This window comes from Salmo trutta, chromosome 1, assembly GCF_901001165.1.
Source record: "Salmo trutta chromosome 1, fSalTru1.1, whole genome shotgun sequence".
In the NCBI taxonomy this organism is placed as follows: Eukaryota; Metazoa; Chordata; class Actinopteri; order Salmoniformes; family Salmonidae; genus Salmo; species Salmo trutta.
Window position 1 is genome coordinate 5,767,611 of NC_042957.1, and position 18,555 is coordinate 5,786,165.

General features: G+C 43.4%; 1 protein-coding gene and 1 long non-coding RNA gene across 2 annotated transcripts; one reads left to right on the forward strand and one right to left on the reverse strand.

The window, feature by feature from the left end:
- Positions 1–471: 471 nt before the first annotated feature.
- LOC115154082 (uncharacterized) lies at positions 472–5,142 on the reverse strand. The gene is made up of 3 exons (XR_003867819.1): positions 4,801–5,142; positions 4,266–4,332; positions 472–1,401 (listed from the first exon to the last, which is right to left on the reverse strand). It is a non-coding gene; the product is annotated as an uncharacterized LOC115154082 (long non-coding RNA).
- Positions 5,143–5,776: 634 nt separating this feature from the next.
- LOC115153899 (involucrin-like) lies at positions 5,777–7,033 on the forward strand. The gene is made up of 4 exons (XM_029699600.1): positions 5,777–5,924; positions 6,015–6,070; positions 6,157–6,884; positions 6,999–7,033. Exon 3 carries the CDS (start codon positions 6,166–6,168, stop codon positions 6,874–6,876), a length of 711 nt encoding a protein of 236 aa, XP_029555460.1. The 5' UTR covers positions 5,777–5,924; positions 6,015–6,070; positions 6,157–6,165; the 3' UTR covers positions 6,877–6,884; positions 6,999–7,033.
- The last annotated feature ends 11,522 nt before the right edge of the window (positions 7,034–18,555 follow it).

Here is an 18,555-nt window from a genome sequence, read left to right on the forward strand (position 1 = left end):
CAAGAAAAATACTGTACCTCGGAAAGTGTATACATTCTCTCGGTCAAGTTTCCGTCCAATACGTTGTCTATGTGATATGAAAATTGATGAAACTATGTTAAGATAGGAATGTGATTTTAGTTTCTAATGAGAATTGTTTTTCATATAAACTATGCACAGTGACTAGCCCCACCACGAGTGATGTCAGAGTTCATGTCAGCATGACGGAACCCCCCCTTTGGCCAGAGTGCTTAAAAGTACTCGCTAAGAATTAACATAACAGACCAGAAAATCATGGAGAGTTAGTTACATGTGGGAAATGGTTAGAACTTAAAACTCAACCTGAGGTGAAGAAGATAACTCCCAGACCTAAACATTGCCAGTTTGCAACTGTGCGTGTAAAGTGCTTCAAACTGACTAAAGATACAAGGTGGGAAGGATAAAATCCCATCTCTGATAATCATTGGTACATCTGAATATCTGCTCAGAATTCACTCCACTACAAGCACAGACAACTAAGAAGAAGGACAATGTGGCCTCTGGTGGACAATCAGAGCCTTACACCCACGCGAGGGCTTGGTTCTGACCAAGATAGATGAAAAACGAAGGCATTCAACACATAAATACATTCATTATTTTCTTACCCCAAACGGGTGGTGGTTCATGTGCAAGGTCTATGATTAATGTGACAATAGTTATACAATGTATCCACGATTAATTCCCTTTTTCTCTCTATTTTCCACACCTCTCTGTAATAAGCTGTCATATCTTGTCAGTCCACTAGGGACTTTTGTCTCATGTCATTGTATGTGTATTCCATGTAATTATTTAGTTAGTTAGTAAATAAATAATTAAATCAATTTGAATAGTAGTGAATAATAAGCAAAGCTGGGGTTCTAGCAGATCCAAGAAGGTTACGACTCTTCAGAATGAGACTGATATGAGGTGATGATTAATAAGTGACTTATCAATAGATCATTTCTAGAGTTTAATTTGGGCGATGGTAACTCGTTAATAGTTTCATAGTAATTTAAATCGGGTAACAATTAAACATAGTTAGTGGATGAAATAAATAACAGTCATCACATTAATGAAAGTCACGTCACAACAAACAATATGTATTGGTGCATTTAAATCAACATCTGTATGTGCCTTACTAGAGGAGGCAGTTGAGATGTCTTTGGATACACGGCAAAACATTTTTTTGTAGCTTATTGGGTTGAAAGGCTGCGAGGTTTAGCATACCACTGCTACTGTTCTAGATGAATGTTGGGAATATACTAGTATACAAGGTAGTGGTTATGGTTGGACAGTTGGAAAGCTTGCTGATGAGAGTGGTTTGAGAGAGTTGGAGGTTGGCCCTTCTTTGGTAATAGGGGATGTTCCTCCATGGTTACTCCCAGATCCTGTTGTTGATCTAACCTTGGTAGAGAAAAGTAAATATTGGTCAGAAGTCAGTGAAACTGGTTGACAATTAAATTGGTATACGTTTATGCTTTTATACAACTTTTCACAGATGGCTCCAAGGACCCAGATGTTGGGCTCACAGGAGCAGGCGTTTACGTTTCAGAATTTGATGTGCAGAAGACTAACAGATGAACTGTCAGTTTACTAAGTTGAACTGTTGGCGATAATAGTTGCCCTCCAGTGGGTGGAGGACGTACAACCTGTTAAAATGATAATATGCTTAGATTCTCTGTCTGTATCGAATAGTTTATAATCTGGTAAATTTAATAGGAGTGACCTACTATTGGAGGTATTCATGTTATTGGGGAGAATTGAGAGAATGGGTGTAGTGAGATTCTGCTGGGTCCCAGCACATACAGGTGTGAAAGGGATTGAAATTGTGTTGGTACCATTTTTTATTGATGGCTGTGATCTTAGGCAAAAATGTGAGTGAGCCCACTCCCTTGGCTGAGAAGCAACCCCACACATGAGTGGTCTCAGGATGCTTTACTGTTGGCATGACACAGGACTGATGGTAGCGCTCACCTTGTCTTCTCCGGACAAGCGTTTTTCCGGATGCCCCAAACAAATCGGAAAGGGCATTCATCAGAGAAAATGACTTTACCCCAGTCCTCAGCAGTCCACTCCCTGTACCTTTTGCAGAATATCAGTCTGTCCCTGATGTTTTTCCTGGAGAGAAGTGGCTTCTTTGCTGCCCTTCTTGACACCAGGCCATCCTCCAAAAGTCTTCGCCATACTGTGTGTGCAGATGCACTCACACCTGCCTGCTGCCATTCCTGAGCAAGCTCTGTACTGGTGGTGCCCCAATTCCGCAGCTGAATCAACTTTAGGAGACGGTCCTGGCGCTTGCTGGACTTTCTTGGGCGCCCTGAAGCCTTCTTCACAACAATTGATCCGCTCTCCTTGAAGTTCTTGATGATCCGATAAATGGTTGATTTAGGTGCAATCTTACTGGCAGTAATATCCTTGCCTGTGAAGCCCTTTTTGTGCAAAGCAATGATGACGGCATGTGTTTCCTTCCAGGTAACCATGGTTGACAGAGGAAGAATTATTGATTCCAAGCACCACCCTCCTTTTGAAGCTTCCAGTCTGTTATTCAAACTCAATCAGCATGACATAGTGATCTCCAGCCTTGTCCCCGTCAACACTCACACCTGTGTTAATGAGATAATCACTGACATGATGTTAGCTGGTCCTTTTGTGGCAGGGCTGAAATGCAGTGGAAAAAGTTTTTGGGGTTTTCAGTTCATTTGCATGGCAAAGAGGGACTTTGCAATTAATTACAATTCATCTGATCACTCTTCATATCATTCTGGAGTATATGCAAATTGCCATCATACAAACTGAGGCAGCAGACTTTGAGAAAATGTATATTTGTGTCATTCTCAAAACTTTTGGCCACAACTGTACAGGTGTGGAAAGGATGGAAATTGTAGCCCAGTTAGCCAAAATAGTTTTGAGACGAGATATAACTGACGTTAATGTTACACTGGGTACAGGTGAGGCCAAATGTAAGATCAGAGCCATTTTGATAGGTGAGAGGCAGAAGAGATGGGACTCTGAGCACAAGGGCCGGCATTTATATGCCCTCCAAAGAAAGGTTGGTGGGCCAAGATTCGATTCTCAGATTAGGAAGGAAGAGGTGGTGTTTGCTCGATTGCCCTAAAGACATTGTACATTGAACTCATCATTACATCTGGTTGGCAAACATGTGAATGGTTTGTGTCTGGAGTGTATAGTCGATGAAACGGTGGAGCATGTGTTGTTATATTGTAAGTATGTTGAAGAGAGGGAAAGATTGAAGTGTAGGGTCATTGAGAATGGACTGGGTTGGGGGGGTTGGAAGGGATTTGGGGGATGGGGGAGGGTCTATTAGAAGTTAGTAGGGCTCTTGTTTTGTATTACACCTATGTTTATATCCACAATGAAATATTACCTCTACTACTGAAACTACTACTGAAACCTCTACTACTGCCGTGTCAGAATTAAGGCTACCTGACAGGCTCACTGTTGAACCCGTCGTCTTTCTTCTAGAATCCAGAGGACATAAAACAGTATACAGGTAAGATAGATTTCGATTTAACGACACGACACGTAAATATTTTCATATATGCTGTTCATATTAATGCGAAATTACGGATATTTTTTAAAGATTTCTCATAAAAACAAGCGTATCTCTGTGAAATATCAATGGAGGACTGAGCGTACCACAAGCCTTTTCTTTTCAAGGCCTTTTACATTTAATTCAGGTTATGTTCATTTTGCTTTTGGAGACCCGTGGAAAATAACTTTGAAGACAATCACCAAAACGTGTACATTTAAATATCCTAGAAAGCTTCACCGCTCTGTCAACAGAACTTGGTGCGTATTATTGGACGTATTAGGTAGGGTACAGTCGGTGAACACTCTACATTGTGCAAGTAGTTATGATATCATTCTGACAGGTAGGTATAGGCTACTTCGTAGCTAGTTAACATTTAATAGAGAAGGTTTTAGGGAAAGCCTTTCCATCTACCAGAACACAGTTAGGTCTATCATTACCATCACTATATTTTATCTGTTCCTTAATTGTTTGAAACCTGGACCTTTTTTCTTCATATTATGAGGCATGACTTACCTTGCTTCAAAGTAGCCAAGTAGCCAAATACTACATTAGAAATGTTGAGGGAAATATTTTATAAACTCAAATGTGCTCTCTAGTTGTTCAAATCAACTTTCTTTCAATGTCTAGCATTCATTGTCTGACTGTCGACAGAGTGTGGATTGGTACTCATCACGGTAGGAGGCCGTTCCTTATCATGCTAGAACAAAAGACATACCTGTTCTGTACGGATGAACCTGACTTTGGCTGACAACTTGACTTTGAGCCAATCAGAGAGCAGGAACCTCCACGTGGGGAAGCGACAAGAAAAAGGAAAAAAAGAAGGCAATTTTCATCAGAATTGTTGTACCTCAAACAATAATGCTGCATATCACAACTTTTTTTTCTATATCAAGTCTTTATATATTTTATGTCTAGCCAAGAGTTTTGTGTTTGAAGAAGGATTTTTTGTTAGGTTTGATAATGTACACTAGATTATTAGTTAGCTACTGAGCAAGGCAGTCACACACACTTCATATGAAGGTAAACTGCATTTTGGAACATTCTGCATAGGTCTACCGACATGTACATATTCATGCGCTTAAAATGTGAAGAAATAATAGTTTTTCAACATTTTAAGCTGAACATTCTGATACGTTCCATCAGCCTTATGAATTGATACAGTGTTTACCTCCACTATGCTACTTTGATACACATCAGTGGGGATTAAGAATTGATTATACGAAATGTCTACTGAAAACAAAGTGGTATACCTGCGTATAGCCTCCATTACACCACTGACTGTACGATTTGAAAGGGCGCTCCTCCCTTACTGCTTTTGTCCGTTCACATCACCAAACGGTGCGCCTCGGCTCAGGTTGGTAGAACTCCCTCATAGGCTAACTTAGGAAGGCACCCCAATTCTGATATTTTTTTCACTAATACGTATTTTGACCATTCAGCTATGAAAAGATCTGATGTGAAAAGATCTGATGTGATTGGTCAAAAGACCAATAAGTGGAAAAACGATTAGAATTGGGCTGCCTGTGTAACACAGCCATAGGTCACTTTCTACAGCTAAGGTGAGGTGACGCAACAACCAATGGTTGCGTGCCACATCATCAACTGTGTCGTCCACTGACATATGATGTGGTTAGTAGATACTTAAAATACCGATCAAGGTGATGTAGATCTGTCAGACGTCAGCAACTTCTAAGCTTTGGAAAGCGGCCGAAGTCTGTCTGGCCGCAACCACAAACTCCCTCATAGTCTGTTTGGTCCCAGCCACACAGGCTGTGGTTGCACAGGCAGCCCAATTCTGACCTTTTGCCCCACGTTATGGGCAAAACAGCTGATCTGATTGGTGAAAAGACCAATTAGTGGGAAAAAGATCAGAATTTGGCAACTACAGACGCATGAACATGTATGAAATTGAAAATGCATTCATCAATTATCTGATTTCTGTAAATGTTGAACTGAATTTGGTGTTTTTCTTTTGTTGTCCAATCACCTCTGTTGTTCACCATACATCAACGGTGACTCCTGTTGAAAAACAATTTGCTCAATCCGGAATGGGTGGGTAGAGTTCACTCTTTAAAACCATTGGATTGGTCCATGATGTGCAAACTCCACCCTCCAGCACACCAGCTGAATGAAATCCAGAGCACCTAATCGCATTTGGGAAATTGAACCAATTGAAATGAAGTTCATTGGTTGACAGCTGTACATAATTAGCCAGCCAGGTTAGAAGGGTCTGGGTTTCCTTTATGAGGTGCAACCAAAACAGCTGTTAGACATAGCAACAGATATTCTGGCAGGGTGTCTGGCTAGCATTAGTTCTGAATACTGTTGTGGTTTTGATCACTAAAATGGCTGTAACTTTTGGACTCTCGTTGAGGTTAGTTTTTCAATGTAGTCATCTGGTTGGTTTACCTTGTCTTAAAGTTTTCACTGGTTACTTGTGTTTAACTGTCTGAATATTTTGTAGTGTTTCCTGGATTTGCTGCCTGCTAATTGGAGGGATAACTTGTTTTACACTTAAAGGTGTGTTTTGGTTTACACTACTTCAGTTCAAATCAGTCTAGTTCCGATAGCTTAAGGCTGGGATTTTACCTCTTTTTGTTTTCTAGGTAATTCTCATGGGCATCCTGCCCACACTGGACCTGACCCAACTGGATCCTATGCCCAAGCAAGTGTGGTGCCTAGTCCAAATTCTAAAGTTTCTGGCCACAATGCAAAGTCACCAGAAGCTACTGGCCGCAATGCCACATCAGCAGAAGCTACTGGCCGCAATGCCACATCAGCAGAAGCTACTGGCCGCAATGCCACGTCAGCAGAAGCTACTGGCCGCAATGCCACGTCAGCAGAAGCTACTGGCCGCAATGCCAAGTCAGCAGAAGCTACTGGCCGCGATGTCACGTCAGCAGAAGCTACTGGCCGCGATGTCACGTCAGCAGAAGCTACTGGCCACGATGTCACGTCAGCAGAAGCTACTGGCCACGATGTCACGTCAGCAGAAGCTACTGGCCACGATGTCACGTCAGCAGAAGCTACTGGCCACCATGTCACGTCAGCAGAAGCTACTGGCCACCATGTCACGTCAGCAGAAGCTACTGGCCACGATGTCACGTCAGCAGAAGCTACTGGCCACGATGTCACGTCAGCAGAAGCTACTGGCCACGATGTCACGTCAGCAGAAGCTACTGGCCACCATGTCACGTCAGCAAAAGCTACTGGCCACCATGTCACGTCAGCAGAAGCTACTGGCCACCATGTCACGTCAGCAAAAGCTACTGGCCACCATGTCACGTCAGCAGAAGCTACTGGCCATGATGCCTCTTCAAGTGTGAAGTCCGGCCCCGGCGCCTCAGCAGAAGCGTCCGGCTCCGGCGCCTCAGCAATAGCGTCCGGCCCCGGCGCCTCAGCAGAAGCGTCCGGCCCCGGCGCCTCAGCAGAAGCGTCCGGCCCCGGCGCCTCAGCAGAAGCGTCCGGCCCCGGCGCCTCAGCAATAGCGTCCGGCCCCGGCGCCTCAGCAGAAGCGTCCGGCCCCGGCGCCTCAGCAGAAGCGTCCGGCCCCGGCGCCTCAGCAGAAGCGTCCGGCCCCGGCGCCTCAGCAGAAGCGTCAAGCCTTGAACAGACGGCCCGACCACTCAACTAGGGAGATCATAATATGGTTTGCCCAACTCCTTAATCGTCTTTCCCCTGTTACTGTGCCTCCTTTTGAAGAAAAGGTAACTGAGATGGGGAAATGTGCCAACTAATTCTCTTGTTTGAAACGAGGATCTCCTTCACTTGTGCATCGCCATGCAAATTGTTTACAGGGGTGGACGCTACAATGGTAGAAATGTTTTTTATAACCGTACGACTAAAATGGACTTCTGATTTGCCGGTATTGCTGACACTTTTAGGTTCTCCGGTTATGCTTTTGATTTAGCCTGGTGTTCCTGCTACTCTTGCATGATTTGCTAAATAAACAATTTGATTTTCAATATACCTTGTCCTTAAAATATTATGTTCTCTTCTGCATAACATGTGCTTGCTGTTTGGGAATGGTCTGGAGTAAAAGGGAATGTGGATCACAACACTTGTGTAAACAGATTTGTTTACCTTTGTTTCTGATGGTTCAAATGCTCAAGTTCTCTAAATTGTCAGAGCTCCCTCAAATGTTCATATTTACTTGTCCCTTTGTAGGGTGTTCGATTTACACGAATCTGCCTGTTACCATAGGTGCCTGAAGAATGTGAGTGCAGTTTACCTTATGGTCCCATTGCCTGTCACTAACCTGTCCCAGGGACGCTAAAGTTTCTCCTTGGCCTTATTCAGAAACAAAACAACTTGACACATTGTGCCTGTTCCACAATGTTGGTCTGGCCAGACACATGGATGCAATCGTATATGCGTTCCTCGTATTCAGCTGTAAAAAATACTCTACTTGGAGTCGTTTAGACATTCCTTATGTCAACTCTCAATGTGGTCTTCTGCACAATCCATTTCTATCTGACCACAATGAGGTTGTACTTGCAGAAGCACCTGGCAGGAACTTTTTGATTTTAAAAGGTGCACTTAAGATCTCACTTTGTACAAAATTATCTAGAGACGTAAATATGAATTGTTTCTTAAGCCTGGCTGGTGACTAACTACTTTTGCTTTTTGTTATCAAGGCTTCAAACAATTTCAAGAAGCACTTAGCGTTCTGACATTTTAGGATTGTCACGCAACTATACTCGGGGGTAAAAAATCCTCACTGTCAGGTGTTAATTTTCAGCAAACTTAACATACAAAGATTTGTATGAACATAAGATTCAACAACTGAGACAAACTAAACAAGTTCCACAGATGTGACTAACAAATGGAATAATGTGTCCCGGAGCAAAGGGGGGGTCAAAAGTAACAGTATCTGTTGTGGACACCAGATGCATTAAGAACTGCAGTGCATCTCCTCACAGACTGCACCATTTTTGCCAGTTCTTTCTTGAGATGTTGCTCCACTACAAGGCAGCTGCAAGTTCCCAGAAATTTCTGGGGGGAATGGGTACCACATGGGAAAGGGTACCACATGAGCAAAGGTGGGAAAGGGTACCACATGAAGGAGGAGGATGTCTTCCCTGTAACGCACAGCATTGAGATTGCCTGCAATGACAACAAGCTCCGTCCGATGATGCTGTGACACACCGCCCCAGACCACGACGGACCCTCCACCTCCAAATCGATCCCGCTCCAGATTACAGGCCTCGGTGTAACGCTCAAACGCAAATCCGTCCATCACCCCTGGTGAGACAAAACCGCAACTCGTCAGTGAAGAGCACTTTTTGCCAGTCCTGTCTTGTCCAGCAACGGTGGGTTTGTGCCCATAGGTGACATTGTTGCCGGTGATGTCTTGTGATGACCTGCCTTACAACAGGCCTACAAGCCCTCAGTCCAGTCTCTCTCAGCCTATTGCGGACAGTCTGAGCACTGATGGAGGGATTGTGCGTACCTGGTGCAACTCGAGCAGTTGTTGCCTTCCTGTACCTGTCCCGCAGGTGTGATATTCACATGTACCGATCCTGTGCAGGTGTTGTCACAAGTGGTCTGCCACTGCGAGGACGATCAGCTGTCCATCCTGTCTCCCTGTAGCGCTGTCTTAGGCGTCTCACAGTACGAACACTGCAATTTATTGCCCTGGCCACATCTGCAGTCCTCATGCCTCCTTGCATCATACCTAAGGCACTTTCACACAGATGAGCAGGGACCCTGGGCATCTTTCTTTTGGTGTTTTCCAGAGTCAATAGAAAGGCCTCTTGTGTTTTAAGTTTTCATAACTGTGACCTTAATTGCCTACCGTCAGTAAGCTGTTAGTGTCTTAATGACCGTTCGACAGGTGCATGTTCATTAATTGTTTATGGTTCATTGAACAAGCATGGGAAACAATGTTTAAACCCTTTACAATGAAGATCTGTGAAGTTATTTGGATTTTTACAATTCATCTTTGAAAGACAGGATCCTAAAAAAGGGACGTTTAGTTACTGACAATTTGTTCATAGAGGAATTAAATCTAAAGCTGCAAGTCTGGACTCTAATAAAATGTTTGATTAAAGCACTACATTTGTGAGAGGTACATGTCCTCTGGCGCTGCTTTGAAACTTTTTTTTGGTGGTGGGGGGGTCTGAATGATTTGGATTCTGTGATCCATGATCAGATCGATCTGAGTTTATAAACATTTTTTTCAGAAAATAATCTGATGGCATCAATCTGATCCACGTCACAGAATCCAGTTTGAGTGCTATGAACAGGCCTACACCTTGCCATCTACTGGACAGGTTGCTGTACTACTTCTACACTTTCATAGGGAGACATGAGTAAACTGTAGTGAACAAAAATAAACGCAACTTGTAAAGTGTTGGTCCCATGTTTCATGAGCTAAAATAAAATCTGTTGCCAGAGGATTTAATGTTCAGTTTTTTACAATAAGCCGCCTCAACTTCGATTTAGAGAACTTGGCAGCACATCCAACCGGCCTCACAACCACAGACCACGTGTAACCACGTCAACCAAGGACATCCACAACCGGCTTCTTTAGCTGTGGGATCGTCTGAGACCAGCCATCCGGACAGCTGATGAAACTAAGGGGTATTTCTGTCTGTAATAAAGCCCTTTTGTGGGGAAACCTCATTCTGATTGGCTGTGCCCCTGCCCAGTTATGTGAAATCCATAGATTACAACCTTCTAAATATATGTCAATTGACTAATTTCCTTATATGAACTGTAACTGAGTAAATTTGATAATTGTTGCATGTTGTGTTTATATTTTTTCAGTGTACAGTACCAGTCAAAAGTTTGGACACACCTACTCATTCAAGCGTTTTTCTTTATTTTTACTGTTTTCTACATTGTAGAATAATAGAAGACATCACCACTATGAAATAACACATATGGAATCATATAGTATCCAAAACAGTGTTAATCAAATCAAAATATATTTTATATGAGATTCTTCAAAGTTGCCACCCTTTGCCTTGATGACAGCTTTGCACACTCTTGGCAATCTCTCAACCAGCTTCACCTGGATTGCTTTCCCAACAGTATTGAAGGAGTTCACACATATGCTGAGCACTTGTTGGCTGCTATTCCTTCACTCTGCGGTCCAACTCATCCCAAACCATCTCAATTGGGTTGAGGTCGGGTATTGCAGCACTCCATCACTCTCCTTGGTCAAAATGGACCTTAGACAGCCTGGAGGTGTATTGTGGGTCATTGTCCTGTTGACAATGACCCTCTCTATTTTCCCAACCCCCTTCTCTATTTCTGTTTAATAAGACGTCATATCTTGTCAGTCCACTAGGGACTTTCGTCTCATGTAAGTGTGTATGTGTAGTCTGTGGTATTATTTAGTTAGTTAGTAAATAATTAAATCAATGTGTAGTACTGAATAATCAGCAAAGGTGGGGTTCTTGCAGATCCAAGAAGGTTACGACTGCTCAGAATGAGACTGATATGAGGCAATGATTAACCTCTTGTGGCTAGGGGGCAGTATTTTCACGGCGGATAAAAAACGTACCCGATTTAATCTGATTATTACTCCTGCCCAGAAACTAGAATATGCATATAATTATTAGCTTTGGATAGAAAACACTCCAAAGTTTCTAAAACTGTTTGAATGGTGTCTGTGAGTATAACAGAACTCATTTGGCAGGCCAAAACCTGAGAAGATTCCAAACAGGAAGCGCTCTCTCTGACCATTTCATGGCCTTATTGATCATCTCTAACAAAAACAGGGGATCTCTGGCATGACGTGACACTTCCTACGGCTCCCATAGGCTCTCAGAACCCGGGAAAAAGCTGAATGACATAATTCCAGGCCCTGGCTGAAAAGCATTAGCGCATTTGCTAAGTGGTTTATCAGCGGACATGTGCACGAGATGACCCCATGTTTTTATTCTTTCGTCTTTGAACGGATACAACGACTCCCGGTCGGAATATTATCACTTTTTTACGAGAAAAATAGCATAAAAATTGATTTTAAACAGCGGTTGACATGCTTCGAAGTACGGTAATGGAATAATTAGAAATGTTTTGTCACGAAATGCGTCGTGCTCGTAACCCTTCTTTACCATTTGGATAGTGTCTTGAACGCACGAACAAAACGCCGCTATTTGGATATAACTATGGATTATTTTGAACCAAACCAACATTTGTTATTGAAGTAGAAGTCCTGGGAGTGCATTCTGACGAAGACAGCAAAGGTAATAAAATGTTTCTTATAGTAAATCTGACTTTGGTGAGTGCTAAACTTGGTGGGTGTTTAAATAGGCTAGCCCGTGATGGCTGGGCTATCTAGTCAGAATATTGCAAAATGTGCTTTCACCGAAAAGTTATTTTAAACAACACATCCTAGATCTGAATGAAAGAAAAAATCTTATTCAATACTTTTTTCTTTACATAGTTGAATGTGCTGACAACAAAATCACACAAAAATAATCAATGGAAATCCAATTTAGCAACCCATGGAGGTCTGGATTTGGAGTCACACTCAAAATTAAAGTGGAAAATCACACTACAAGCTGATCCAACTTTGATGTAATGTCCTTAAAACAAGTCAAAATGAGGCTCAGTAGTGTGTGTGGCCTCCACGTGCCTGTATGACCTCCCTACCACGCCTGGGCATGCTCCTGATGAGGTGGCGGATGGTCTCCTGAGGGATCTCCTCCCAGATCTGGACTAAAGCATTCGCCAACTCCTGGACAGTCTGTGGTGCAACGTGGCGTTGGTGGATGGAGCAAGACATGATGTCCCAGATGTGCTCAATTGGATTCAGGTCTGGGGAACGGGCGGGCCAGTCCATTGCATCAATGCCTTGCTCTTGCAGGAACTGCTGACACACTCCAGCCACATGAGGTCTAGCATTGTCTTGCATCAGGAGGAACCCAGGGCCAACCGCACCAGCATATGGTCTCACAAGGGGTCTGAGGATCTCATCTCGGTACCTAATGGCAGTCAGGCTACCTCTGGCAAGCACATGGAGGGCTGTGCGGCCCCCCAAAGAAATGCCACTCCACACCAAACCGGTCATGCTGGAGGATGTTGCAGGCAGCAGAACATTCTCCACGGCGTCTCCAGACTCTGTCACATCTGTCATGTGCTCAGTGTGAACCTGCTTTCATCTGTGAAGAGCACAGGGCGCCAGTGGCGAATTTGCCAATCTTGGTGTTCTCTGGCAAATGCCAAACGTCCTGCACGGTGTTGGGCTGTAAGCACAACCCCCACCTGTGGACGTCGGGCCCTCATACCACCCTCATGGAGTCTGTTTCTGACCGTTTGAGCAGACACATGCACATTTGTGGCCTGCTGGAGGTCATTTTGCAGGGCTCTGGCAGTGCTTCTCCTGCTCCTCCTTGCACAAAGGCGGAGGTAGCGGTCCTGCTGCTGGGTTGTTGCCCTCCTACGGCCTCCTCCACGTCTCCTGATGTACTGGCCTGTCTCCTGGTAGCGCCTCCATGCTCTGGACACTACGCTGACAGACACAGCAAATCTTCTTGCCACAGCTCGCATTGATGTGCCATCCTGTGCCACCCCTTCTCCGTGTCTGTGTAATAAGTCGTCATATCTTGTCCGTCCACTAGGGGCTTTTGTCTTATGTAAGTGTGCATATGTTTACTGTGTAGTTAGTAACTCAATGTGTAGTACTGAATAAACAGCAAAGCTGGGGATCTTGCAGATCCAAGAAGGTTACGACTCTTCAGAATGAGACTGAGGCAATGATTAATAAGCGACTTATCGAAAAATAATTTCTTCCAGAGTTTAATTCGGGAATTAAAATCATTTGGTAACTCGTTAAACAACTTCTTCCGTGGTGCTCCAAATTCCTAATGAGTTAATTAATTGATTTTTTAGTTAATTGTTACATGAATGGCTCCATGGATTGATGAGGAATTGAAAATCTATATGGTTGAAAGAGAGAGGGGAAAACGAGTAGCTAATAAATCTGACTGGCTGACTTACTGAAAATTTAGAAATTATGTGACTAAACTCAACGAGAAGAAATTTATGAATCCAAGATCAATTATATAAAAAAACTTTGGAGTACTTTAAATTAAATGATGGGCAGAAAGACAAATTCAACTCAATCTTTTATCACATCAGAAGGCTTATTCATCACACAACCATTTGATGTTGGCAATTATTTTATTGATTACCTTATTGGCAAAGTGGGCAAACTTAGGCAAGAAATGCCAACAACGAATAGTGAGCCATTGTATTAATGAATAAACAAATAATGAAAGAAAAGCATTACGTTTGAATTTTGTAAACTTGGTGTGGGAAAGGTGAAAAAACTATTGTTATCGCTCAATAATGACAAACCTCCTGGCATTGACAACTTAGATGGAAAGCTACTGAGGATGGTATCTGACTCTATAGCCACTCCTATCTGTCATATCTTTAAGCTGAGCCTAGAGGAAAGTGTTTGTCATGAGGCCTGGAGGAAAGCCAAAGTAATTCTGCTACCCAAGAATGGTAAAGCAGCTCTTACTGGTTCTACAGCAGAGCTATCAGCTTGCTGCCAGGTCTTAGCAAGCTGTTGGAAGAAATGTTAGACCAAATACAATGCTATTTCTCTGTCAACAATTTAACAACTGACTTTCAGCATGTTTATTCAGTAATGAATGGTGTGGCTGTTGAGCAAGTTGAGACTAAATTACTTGGCGTTACCTTAGCTTGTAAACTGTCATGATCAAAACATATTGAGTCAATGGTTGGAAAGATGCGGAGAGGTCTGTCCGTAATAAAGCAATGGTCTGCTTTTTTTGACACCACACTCCACAAAGCAAGTCCTGGAGGCTCTAGTTTTATCTTATCTTGATTATTGTCAAGTCCTGCTAAGAAAGACCTAGTTAAGCTGCAGCTGGCCCGGAACAGAGCGGCACGTTTTGCTCTTCACTGTAATCAGAGGGTTAATATCAATACTACGCATGCGAGTCTCTCTTGGCTAAGAGTTGAGGAAAGGCTGACTGCATTGCTTCTTATTTTAATTCCAAATTGTTTGCATAGTCAACTTATACACAGCAGTGACACACACACTTACCCCACCAGACATGCCACCAGGGGTCTTTTTACATTCCCCAAATCCAGAACAAATTCAATGAAACGCACAGTATTATATAGAGCCATGACTGGATGGAGCTTCCTTCCATATAGCGCAAGTAAACAACAAACGTGGTTTAAAAAACTCCAAATAAAGCAACACCTCATGGCACAACACCTCTCCCCATGTGACCTACATGTTGTGTGTATGTACTGACATGTATGTGGAACTGATAGATGCACAAACACACTACATGTTAACATTTTAAATGTATATAAATTGCAAAATATTTTGTCTGTAATGTCTTTTTTTGTTATGTATCGGACCCGAGTAAGACTAGCTGTCGCCATTGACATCGGCTAATGGGGATCCTAATAAATAAATAAAAATAAAAATATATCTTCAACTACCTTGAGTATTTGAAAAGTTGGCATTTTCAAATCAACTGCAAAATACTAATATTTTCTACCCAGGTCTGACCTCCACAGGACACTGTGGGTGTAAACGATACAGTGAAATGCTTCCTTGCAAGCTCTTTCCTCAACAGTACAGAATCAATATTAAAGAAGCAAAGAGAGAGAGAGAGGGAAGGACAAGGACATGGAGAGAGAGAGACAAGGACATGGGGAGAGAGATTGTTCTGGCAATGTTAACATATGTTTCCCATGCTAATAAAGCCCCTTGAATTGAATAGAGAGAGAGAGACACACAAGGACATGGAGAAAGAAAGAGAAGGGAGTGACTGCAAATAATAGCACAGTCCATTTGTATGTTCCCATGGTAGCAAGACGTCTTAGCCCCAGACGTAGAAGGAGAGAGAGGTGGAAAAACCTTGTCCCAATCCCCTTAACATATACACACACCTTGTCCGCAGCCCCGCTGTCTGCATTTATAATTGCTGTGTGTATACCAAGACACTTGGCCCTCTCCAATCCTGGATGATTCAGTGGACGGAGAAAAAGCAGAGCCACCGTACGGCTAGATTAAGTATGTGTGTATGTTTTCTTAGTGGTGAATCATACAAGGTAATTAGTGTGTTAATGTTGTGTTGTCATAGATAAATAGGTCAGTGTGTACATAACACTTTTGGTAATTGGAACTGTGACACTGTCTGACACACACACACACACACACACACACACACACACACACACACACACACACACACACACACACACACACACACACACACACACACACACACACACACACACACAGCAATAGAATGATTATATTTCTATGGCAACAAAACGCTGACCAGTAAATGGGATTCAACATGACTAATACTACATACAGACAGAGAAAGCCACCTGTTGAGACAGACAGAGGCAGACAGGCAAACGGAGACAGACAGACAGACAGACAGACAGACAGACAGACAGACAGACAGACAGACAGACAGACAGACAGGCAAACGGAGGCAAATGGAGACAGACAGACAAACCATGAAACCAAATCGGAGGGCCTGTTGTCTGGATCTCTGGCAGTCTCGATGGGGGTGCCACAGGGTTCAATTCTCGGGCCGACTCTCTTCTCTGTATATATCAATGATGGCGCTCTTGCTGCTGGTGATTCTCTGATCCACCTCTACGCAGACGACACCATTCTGTATACTTCTGGCCCTTCTTTGGATACTGTGCTAACTAACCTCCAGACAAGCTTCAATGCCATACAACTCTCCTTCCGTGGCCTCCAACTGCTCTTAAATGCAAGTAAAACTAAATGCATGCTCTTCAACTGATCACTGCCCGTACCTGCCCGCCCGTCCAGCATCACTACTCTGGTCGGTTCCGACTTAGAATATGTGGACAACTACAAATACCTAGGTGACTGTAACTCTCCTTCCAGACCCACATTAAGCATCTCCAATCCCAAATTAAATCTAGAATCGGCTTCCTATTTCGCAAAAGAGCATCTTTCACGAATGCTGCCAAACATACCCTCGTAAAACTGACTATCCTACCGATCCTTGACTTCGGCGATGTCATTTACAAAATAGCCTCCAACACTCTACTCAACAAATTGGATGCAGTCTATCACAGTGCCATCCGTTTTGTCACCAAAGCCCCATATACTTCCCACCACTGCGACCTGTACGCTCTCGTTGGCGGGCCCTTGCTTCATACTCGTCGCCAAACCCACTGGCTCCAGGTCATCTACAAGTCTCTGCTAGGTAAAGTCCCACCTTGTCTCAGCTCACTGGTCACCATAGCAGCACCCACCCATAGCACGCTCTCCAGCTGGTATATCTCACTGGTAACCCCCAAAGCCAACTCCTCCTTTGGCCGCCTTTCATTCCAGTTCTCTTCAGCCAATGACTGGACCGAACTGCAAAAATCGCTGAAGCTGGAGACTCATCTCCCTCACTAACTTCAAGCACCAGCTGTCAGAGCAGCTCACAGATCATTGCACCTGTACATAGCCCATCTGTAAATAGTCCATCCTGCTACCTCATCCCCATACTGTATTTATTTATTTTTCTCCTTTGCACCCCAGTATCTCTACTTGCACATTCATCTTCTGCACATCTATCACTCCAGTGTTTAATTGCTATATCGTAATTACCTCACCACTATGGCCTGTTTTATTGCCTTAACTCCCTTATCCTACCTCATTTGCACACACTGTATATACATATTATTTTTTTATATTTATTTTTCTACTGTATTATTGACTGTAAGTTTGTTTATTCCATGTGTAACTCTGTGTTGTTGTATGTGTCAAACTGCTTTGCTTTATCTTGGCCAGGTCGCAGTTGTAAATGAGAACTTGTTCTCAACTAGCCTACCTGGTTAAATAAAGGTGAAATAAAAACGAAATAAAAAAACTATAAACTAGCCTACTGATCTGACTGCACCTGTTATGTTAATGGCGTTATAGGCTTAGCTGCATTCATAATTATGTTTCAGGGTCTTAGGCCTAGCTAGATTAATCATTATGTCTCAGGGTCTTAGGCCTAGCTAGATTAATCATTATGTCTCAGGGTTTTAGGCCTAGCTAGATTAATCATTATGTCAAGGGGTCTTAGGCCTAGCTAGATTAATCATTATGTCTAGGGGTCTTAGGCCTAGCTAGATTAATCATTATGTCTACAGGTTTTAGGCCTAGCTAGATTCATCATTTTGACTAGGGTTCTTGGTTAACTAGCCAAGGTGAATGTATATTTGACCCGGGAGACAGCAACCTTACCTTGATCCAGGTCTAGTTCTGTCTATCTTGACCTCTTGGTTGGTCTGTCCAAGTAGATTATTATTTGCTCAGATGGTGACGAAACATAAATATGTACAAAAAGGAAAACTACCAAAGGCCCAAACTAAAGACTTAAAAACAAACAAAAGATGTCATGGCCACCAAACCAACCATCAGCCTCACGGTTCTGCCAGCTGGGACACTGACTGACCATCAGCCGAACTGGCAGCACCTGATGTTCTTATCAACCAGGATCCCCCTCGTCTCCTTATCAACCAGGATCACCACCTGTCTCCTTATCAACCAGGATCCCCCCGTCTCCTTATCAACCAGGATCACCCCTATCTCCTTATCAACCAGGATCACCCCTATCTCCTTATCAACCAGGATCACCCCTATCTCCTTATCAACCAGGATCACCCCCCGTCTCCTTATCAACCAGGATCCCCCCATCTCCTTATCAACCAGGATCACCCCCTGTCTCCTTATCAACCTGGATTCCCCCCGTCTCCTTATCAACCTGGATCCCCCCCGTCTCCTTATCAACCAGGATCACCCCCCGTCTCCTTATCAACCAGGATCACCCCCTGTCTCCTTATCAACCTGGATCACCCCCTGTCTCCTTATCAACCAGGATCACCCCCTGTCTCCTTATCAACCTGGATCACCCCCTGTCTCCTTATCAACCTGGATCCTCCCCCATCTCCTTATCAACCTGGATCCCCCCTGACTCCTTATAAACCAGGATCACCACCTGTCTCCTTATCAACCAGGATCACCA

Coding starts and splice junctions, on each gene's coding strand:
- LOC115153899 (XM_029699600.1), top strand. CDS start 6,166: ATGGGCATCCTGCCCACACTGGACCTGACCCAACTGGATCCTATGCCC.